At 41.2% G+C, this 8,970-nt stretch overlaps 1 protein-coding gene across 1 annotated transcript; it reads left to right on the forward strand.

Annotated features, from left to right (window-relative positions):
• The first annotated feature begins 5,616 nt into the window (after window positions 1–5,616).
• On the forward strand, window positions 5,617–7,959 carry LOC136940951 (ADP-ribosylation factor-like protein 4D). The gene is made up of 2 exons (XM_067233295.1): window positions 5,617–5,750; window positions 6,582–7,959. Exon 2 carries the CDS (start codon window positions 6,721–6,723, stop codon window positions 7,324–7,326), a length of 606 nt encoding a protein of 201 aa, XP_067089396.1. The 5' UTR covers window positions 5,617–5,750; window positions 6,582–6,720; the 3' UTR covers window positions 7,327–7,959.
• Window positions 7,960–8,970: the final 1,011 nt, after the last annotated feature.

The raw sequence follows: 8,970 nt of genomic DNA on the forward strand, positions 1-8,970 counted from the left end.
GTTAGAGCCGTATAATGAAAAAAAAGAAATTTGAAGACATGTTTGCATAGTCTCTGCATCATGCATTTCTTGCTACGTTTCATTTTGAAGACTAAAAAGCACTACCGTTGGCTTACAGATACATTTTTGCACAACTTTTTGAATGACCACGCAATGATTTCCTATCATACATTTTTAGTTTTTTTTTTTTTTACATAGTTTCATACTGTTCATATTTAATCCTTGAAACACTAACTATGATATTTGTTCTTGACAAATCATGTTTTGGATTTAGCTGTTGCAAATGGCTACTGCTTGAAATAGATTCCTGGTTTATAAAACCCTGTTTTGTTTTGTGAAAACATGTAAGCACGCTTCATGTTATGTAGAATTGTATACTGAACATTACATCTATGTGACACTTGTCTTGTCTTTGTCCTTCATTCCATGCTAACTCTATGAACCCTTTGGGGATGTGGTCTTTACATTATTATTGTAAGACCATTGGTGGGGTCAAATATGGTCTGTGTCATAATTCACAACAACAGTCCATGTAAGCATTACTGTATGTCACCAGATAACCACACATCTTTTGGGAATAAGAAAGTCTACAGGGATTTTTTTTATTAGAGATTACACTCAGCTCAAACACTCAGTCTTTATTTGAAACAGAAAAAGAAAAGACAAGTCTTAACTTTATCTTCTCTTTTATGAGGCACTTGTTTGGTTTCTGTTCTATTGTCATAAACAAAATTAAGGAAAAAAAATAAAATAAATTTGTAACCATTCTCGTGTACTGCCTTTGTCATGTATAATGTTTAATTTAATTTTCATTATTCTGCCAGATTGTGAAGTCGTTCTACCGTTTTACACCATTACTTGTTGTTAATTTGAATAGCCACTGAGTGGCACTGTGTTTGAAAAGAAAGTCGTCCCTTTGTCTTCCTAAATTTGATGTAGGAAAGCAGCAAAAATCTTTTTCTTTTATAGAAAAAAAACTGAGTGCATAATATTTCAACAAAATAATATCTTCTCCACAGTCCTCTTTATTTCTTTAATGTAGGGTCCAAACTTTTCTTCACCATTGTTGAGAGTACTGTGTGGACTGTAAAACAAAACAAAATTCTTATCATTCATTACCATTTCCTTTCTTTAGCATTACCTCTGATACTGAGGGGGTACACTGACCGAGTATCTGTTGTCTATCTTGGCGCTGTACTGGACCGGGTTTCTGATTTTGTTCTGACAGTGACAACACTCATTCACAGCTGTAAGACAAGAGGGACGAGAACAAAACAGGCCCTTCTAAAACTTTCAGTTTTTGACTCAAACTGTCTATATCTATGTTGTTGTACCAACAATGAGAGTGCCAGGACTACAATTGTGTCCCTACTCAATCACTCATTTAAAAAATTGAAAGTCAGCAGTGAAATATAAAGATTTCTCAGCCGTTCTCTGTTTTCTCTGATAGGTGCAGCTTTCAGGAGGCTGAAATCTCTAGTTTCCAATCCTCAGGGCCGCTCGTGCGCTACCTGATACAGAGTGTGGTCAGGAGTGAGTGGGGTCCAAAATGTATTATTCAACAGCCCTCAGTCTAATGAGAGGACTACAGAGTGTGACAACCTCTCCAGATACCGTGGAGACGGGAATGCACTGCACACACAAAGTTCAGTTCAGCATACTCGGTGGCTGTGCAGCAGTAGCTGTGTACAGTATACATGTGTAATTGTAGATGGGAAATGTCAAGTCATGTTTTAATCACAGCCCATTCAGCATTGTCCAATCATCGCAGACATACTAAACTTGTTATGTCTGTTGTGTGTCTGTTGTGGTTTTAGGATGAGGGCTTGTGTCACCTCTTGATGAATGGGTTGTTGTTGATATGGCTAATGGGAACCACAGGAGGGTTTTTCTATGTGTAGATCAGATCACACTGGTATTCATGAGCCACCTAAGTCCCTGGGTGTAAACACTTACACTTATTCCTGAGGTGATTGTAGTCAATTGGGGATTAGTGTCTCTTCTATTGTGGGCTCAATGGTGGACGGCTTCACCAAGTCATGTTTGGACTTGAGTCAAGCAGTAAGGATAGGTAAACAGACTTTGGGCCTACAATCATTGGCTTTAGGTGTTGGCAAGGTATATATCGGGGGCAGAGGATTTGACTACAGATCCAGAGATCAAGCACTTTGTGTGAAATGCACACAAAATGCTAATTCTCAGAAAACAAAATACTTCTTGACATTTAACCCATACCCTGTAAAACATGGTCATGTGTCATTATCATTGTCGGCATGTTTTGGCTAACTCTCCAATAAGAAAGGTGCAGAAGGGTTTAAAGAGAGGTAGGGGAACCTGGCTGTTGGACCGGTGCATCTGACTCCAGCTTGGACTTGACTTCTGTAGATTCTTTCTGAACCTGTAACTAGAAAGAAAAGTCTCTCAATACTGCAGACAGAAAACAACATGGAGAAGCCTCAAGGCATAATTTATGGTGACCAACTGTACAAGGTGGCTCTTGATAGGTTGAAACAGGATCAACTCATCTCTTGTTGAGATGTAGCATATATATGGCAGGGTACCACCACACAGACCTTTTTCAATTTTTGTTTTAATTTATTATATATATTGTTAGGTATAGTAGCTTACCGTACATATGTTAGGACTTTGTGTTTACGTATTATGTTTAGGTTCTTTGTTATAGGTTTAGTTAGGCTGTTAAGGATTGTCAAGGCAGGACCAAAGAATTGTAATGTACCTGACCTTGTTTCACAAATAAACTTGAAACTTGAGACCTGACCCACAGACCTGACCTACAACATCCTAAATGAAACTTAGCAACATGAAAAAGAATGAGTCAAGTTTGAGAGTCATTCAGTTGTCTGGGACCATAAAAACACCAGAGAGTCTTTTCACAATCTGATTCCAATATACATTTTGAACTCAAATATCACACCATTTGAACATCTACTGTCTCACAGGCAGTTATTCAACAAAGTCGTGAGGTATGTCCAAAGGTACACAACCAGCAAATTTAACAAGAGGAAATGAGGTCAACTGACCCCACACACGGGTGTTGCATGTGCAACTACTGTTTCCACCACTAAGTGTGAATAAATTATGAATGAGGAAGTGCTGCATCAGTTCTGCTAGAAGGCTGCATTTCCAATACAATACCTGCTTGTCTCTGGACATCCTGCGATCCAGCATTGACTGGCGCCGACGGGCCTCCCAGTGCATGGCAGACATCTCACACCACAACCAGGGAGAGAGAGCCTGTTATTAAAGCACCACACTGGTTTATCAGTGTAAACTGGATTGGATTGATAGCTGTGTGTGTGTGTGTGTGTGTGTGTGTGTGTGTGTGTGTGTGTGTGTGTGTGTGTGTGTGTGTGTGTGTGTGTGTGTGTGTGTGTGTGTGTGTGTGTGTGTGCGCGCGCTTGTGTGTGTGTTTGTGTGTGTGTGTGCGCGCGCTTGTGTGTGTGTTTGTGTGTGTGTGTGCGTGCGTGCGTGGGCACTACAGTGATTGTGATATATAAAGACAGTAACTTAAGACGTACTCTATCAAGTGGTTTCTAAGTCTTTCTAATTAATGACACTGCAGACTCCAATCTTAATTGTTCCATAAACATAAACACAGCCTAATGGGACACGTATTCTCTATAGTTGGCTCATCTGAATGATATAAATGTATAACAAAATGACAAATAACTTTAAGAAGGCCATCTTACATTTTCACATGGATGTGAAGAAAGTTACAATGGAACTTCAATTGAAATCATGGTGGTTTTAATGCTGATAAACTTTTCAGTTGAGATAAATGTCAACCCAGTGCAATAATTTAAAGATATATAATAATAAAATGCAGTTATAATTACAAACAAATATGCAAGTTAACATACAGTCTCATTCCAATTATGAGAACATTCTTAGAATTCATAATTCTTAATTTACCATAATTAGAGTATGCAAATTAAACTCTAAAGTTGTTAGTTTCTGTAGGCCTACTTACGAATCCACGGGGAGTCCACACAGTGTAGAATCCAGAGGTAGCCCTCACAAAGTAAGTTCCACTAAGGATGTTGATGTGGGGCACTTTTCTCTCTCCCCCAGTTCTAAGTAGCCTAATTCCCACCGCAAGTCACCTGGCAACTGGACGCTCTCATGGGTCGGTCCTACGTCAGAGAAAGCTGAGATAAGTAAATCATTGCTCAGTCACCCCCAGTGGCTTAAGGTGTTCACCCCATTGCCTGAAAAGAAGAATACCACCTGACTAGTGTTGACAGACATTCGCTATAAAATGTACATACAATGTATAGTAAATAAATGTGTAAATCCGTTTATTTTTAAGACATTGCTTTCGTCTTGCATTGTTGTGAAGTGTCCGACTTGTCGACAGGGGGCGCAAACCCCCTTTGTACCAAAAAAGCGTTTACATACCTCTTTGCTTCTTCTCTAAATGTGGTTGGCGATATTTGGGAGATATAGCCTTCCTGTCTAAGAGCAGCGAGAGAACAGTAGGCTAGATATGTTGTATTAGATACCTTTTGTTCGTTTTTCTGCCCATATTTTTACAATGCAATGTTGAGTAGACCCACTGCAGGTTACTGTCAATAAACAGACAAATTAAATTTAAATATTGCATAAGACTACAACAAAAGTTGTAGATGCGTAATAGTAATACATTTCTCACCATCTGATATTGAGCTGGACAGATAATTAATCAGTACACTTCCAGCAGGTAATTGCTTGGTAGCTGCTTCAAGGCAAAATAATATTCATTATTTTTATAATAAACACTCTTTTATCATTCCGGAGTGGGGTTGTTGTGCCATTGCTGGTCGTGCAAGTAATTTCCAAATGCTCCTGAATACCCCAGCGAGTCTCTTTCATCTATATCACACCATGGTGTATCTCTCCCCCTAAGGGCTGCATGGTCCAGCCACAAAGCAGATAGGCTGCATCTGAAGTCTATTTTTAGGCAGTTCAGTTTTGCATCATGCCATGATGACACACCTATAGCCAGTCATTGTTGGACTGAAAGTAACATCTCTGGAAGGTTTCTGATGCTGATATGATCATAATGATTTCATATGACCTATTCTGAATCTATACAGCCACAGCTAGGTCAAACTGGCGCCAATGGATCAGAATGTCATCGTGACAAGAGTTAAAGGAAAGGAGGCATTAACATTTAAATGAGAAAGATAGTTTTCCATTTCCCTGACTTGACCAGGTGTAGCCTACTGGATAACATCAATTTTCAGGTAACAGCAAGTTTCTCAAGCATCTTCAAAACCATCTGTTTATTGTAATTTCCTCTTAATTACCCCTCTCACACTGTTCAATGGCAGTAGATCCACCTTCAAACAATCATCAAAAACATGCACAAAAAGTAGTGGTCTCATTTGGACATCACTGTTTGTTATAATTATACTTTTAGATGATACAATAAACCTAAACTTGTTTGTCACATTGTCTAAATACTATGCTTTCACAAACTGACCCCTGAAAAAGGTCAGCGCTCTCCTATTTAGTTGGGCTGGGATTGTTTTGGGCAGGTTCATGTTACGTCACTCATGGGTGGGGGTTGTGTGGTTCAACCGCCTCTCTCATCGACTTCACCAGTTCATTTCACGACGGAGATTCGAAGGTTCAGCAGCACTTCTACATAGCTGCTTTGCTTTCTCGTGGACTACTTGCAAGTAGGGATATATTTTTTGAATACTGGAATTATGCTGTCTGTTTTAGGAGTACGGAAAAGCTGAAAGGTAAGATTTAGATTTACATGTTTTAAAACACGCGAGTTAATCTAACTTCGGTTTGGAATTTGATTTCTCACGCGGATTTAAGTCAGACTGGTCGCCCTTAGCACTAACTATATGATGCGAGATCGCTTCAAGTTAGCGTTTTCTGATCGGCAGCATTAATTTCTAATTTTGTTAGAGATTGATGTATGATAGCTTGTGAAGTGTTAGACCTATGTTTTGAAATTACTGTGTACATAGCAACCCGACCACAGCAAGCATGCAAGGGAGTTAAGAGATAGCGCGCCGCGGTAACCGTCTCTCCCTTGCCGACCGGCCGGACAACAGCCACTACTCGTGGAAGAGTTAGCCTATGAGATAAAAAAAAAAAAAGAAAGAAACTTATTCTCTAAGACAGATGCATTTGCTCATATATATATGTATTTTACAGATATTTAGCATTATTTTTGTCCATCATAATTTATTGCCTATGTCCAACAATCTTAATAAAGTTAATCTAAAAGTCAGACTTACCCCATTTTGCAGATTGCAAGTCCTAGATTCTTTTCAACAACATTCTGTGCGCAGATGCAAACCACATTCTATTGGAATGACCGCCATTCCAACCCATTTCAGTCGTCGGTAGACAACGTAAAGGGACTATGCTTAACTAATTAGATGTTCAGTCACCCTACTAAGTAAATAGCAATACAAGTGTTGGCGAGTTCCTCTTTCTAAGCAGATAAGGACATTATTTAGGAGTTGTGAAACCTACTCAAGTTACTGTGAATTATAGCCACACTGCCTTTGTTTAAACAGTTGACTCATGATTCTCGCCCTGTCTCTTTTGATAAGGTCCTCTGTGACTCCAGCCAGCCTCCCATTCTGCTGCCACTGCCTTTGAAGTAGGTGTGAAGGAACTGTTGCCCCGGAGACCGTCCCTACCGCCTTCCTCTCCAGTCTGTCATCACCTCCCAACCGGGGACCAGCCAACATGGGCAACCAGCTCACAGAGATCGCCCCCAACACCCCCTTTCTCCCCAGCTTTCAGTCCCTACACGTGGTCATCATCGGCCTGGACTCTGCAGGGAAGACATCTCTCCTCTACCGGCTGAAGCTGCGAGAGTTTGTAGAGAGCATCCCCACCAAAGGCTTCAACACAGAGAGGATCAAGGTGGCTGTTGGGAGTTCGCGGGCCACCACCACCTTCCAGGTGTGGGACGTGGGGGGCCAGGAGAAGCTCCGCCCCCTGTGGAAGTCGTACACGCGGCGCACGGACGGCCTGGTGTTTGTGGTGGACGCCGCCGAGACGGAGCGCATGGAGGAGGCCAAGGTGGAGCTCCATCGGATCACCCGCTCGGCGGAGAACCAGGGGATTCCTGTCCTGGTGCTGGCCAACAAGCAGGATCTGACTGGGGCCGTGTCCGCCCTGGAGGTGGAGAAGACCCTGGGCCTCCACGAGCTCAGCTCCTCCACGCTGCACCACACCCAGGGCTGCAGCGCTCTGGACGGACAGGGCCTCCAGCCTGCCCTGGAGAAACTCTACGAGATGATCCTCAAGAGGAAGAAGATGCTGCGGCACAGCAAGAAGAAGAGATGAGGGGGTTGGGGTCTGCCCGTGGACTTTGGGTCTGTGAGATTCCGCTATGAAGGTGCTTAGCCATGGACTTAATTGGCATTCCTTGGGAATTTTGTGGGAGTTTTAAACCCCAAAGGACAGAGGAGTGGGATGTCTTCGAGAAAAGACTGAGGAAAGAAAGAGACAGATCTGATGGTCTATGACAGATGCTGAACATTGAGCCTTGACTGCCCCTTGAAAGAAGTCACTTGTATTGAATGACATTGCCATCTCCTTTTAACAAGTACCGTCACAGTTATTGGCCTATCCTAAGCATCCTAAGGGATTTGTCTCATAGTTTAACACCTTTTATAGTTCACTTTGTTGCATGGAGGTTAACTGCTTGGGACACAACTACTTTTGTAGATCAAAAGAGGACTACGGTTCGTCTCACTGTTGGGGTGGTGTAGGACTTGAATGGATCTCCACAGTGACATCACTGGCTGAAAGCAGCTTGTTCTGGCCATGCAAGTTTTACACACCGTTACTCACTTGTCATGGTAGATGTGGACGTAGAGATAGATGAAGAAGTTAAGTTTTTACATTCTGTACATATTTTTTTGTAATACTTATACAAAATGAATAAATTATTGAAGACTTTTGAAGACAACCGTTTCTGTCAGTGTCCCTGTGCTTTCTTGTGATTGATTCACAATGAACAATTAAAACAAACCCTCAGTGGAGCATTCACTGTTTTAGTGGATGCTTCAGTGTGTTGAATCATGGAGGTATTGTGGGCTTGCTTTCATCAGAAGGACACACTGTGGTTTATGCATGGTCTGATGCAATCTGGGCTATTAAGTGTCAGGTTACTAAATGAGTCACACAGGAGACAAGACAAGTAGCGATTTCTTGTGTGCACTGCAAGTTTTAAGGCTAGCACTTTATTCTTTGAGGTGGTTTTGTTAGAGACACCCATAGAAAACATGTCCTTTGGAGTCCGAAACATGAGCTGCCATCTCTCATATCAGACACTGAGGAAGGGGTTTCATATCAGTCAGGTAAGGAGCTAGATTGTCTTCTGGCTAGGAAACACTGCTTTTACAACTGGAACATTTAGAATAATTCATTAGAATAATTCGAATAAATCAGCTGCAGTACCCAAAGGATATCTAACCTAATCTTGCCTCCAACAATTTATTGGTCATTTACACATCAAAGGCTTTTCTAGAGGGCCTTCATTAACAAAATGTATGTAACCACGGTAACAATTCAATTATCTGTTGCTAACATTTAATTGGTGTCCTTACAGTGATTACAGAGAGTGCAGGATATTTGAAATAGGTTTGATCTCTGCTTTGGGGTAAAACAAGGGGATGGCACCTTCATCAGGTCAAAACACTTTGATAAAAGTAAGATGAAGTTTTCCTCCTAAAAAAAATCATAAATAGTTCCAGCCAGGGGCACATTTCTTCTTCCCTTACTGAATGTCTGCAGTTGAAAGGTTCTCTGTACCTGTCTTTCGTTTTCTTTTCAAGAGTTGCAGTGAATTCTGTTAAATTACTGGTTCAATTTATTAATGCATAAAATGCTAAGAAACAAAGACATGAAGGGTTTTGGCTGGTGAGAATTTTTGAAAGTGATGAAAGGAGGCTGTGAGGAGATCAGACTTCAAATGTACCACAG

The sequence above is a fragment of the Osmerus mordax genome, chromosome 3 (genome assembly GCF_038355195.1).
Source record: "Osmerus mordax isolate fOsmMor3 chromosome 3, fOsmMor3.pri, whole genome shotgun sequence".
NCBI classification, from domain to species: Eukaryota; Metazoa; Chordata; class Actinopteri; order Osmeriformes; family Osmeridae; genus Osmerus; species Osmerus mordax.

Bases quoted from the DNA above. Each gene is read 5' to 3' on its own strand.
- LOC136940951 (XM_067233295.1), top strand. From the start codon at position 6,721: ATGGGCAACCAGCTCACAGAGATCGCCCCCAACACCCCCTTTCTCCCC.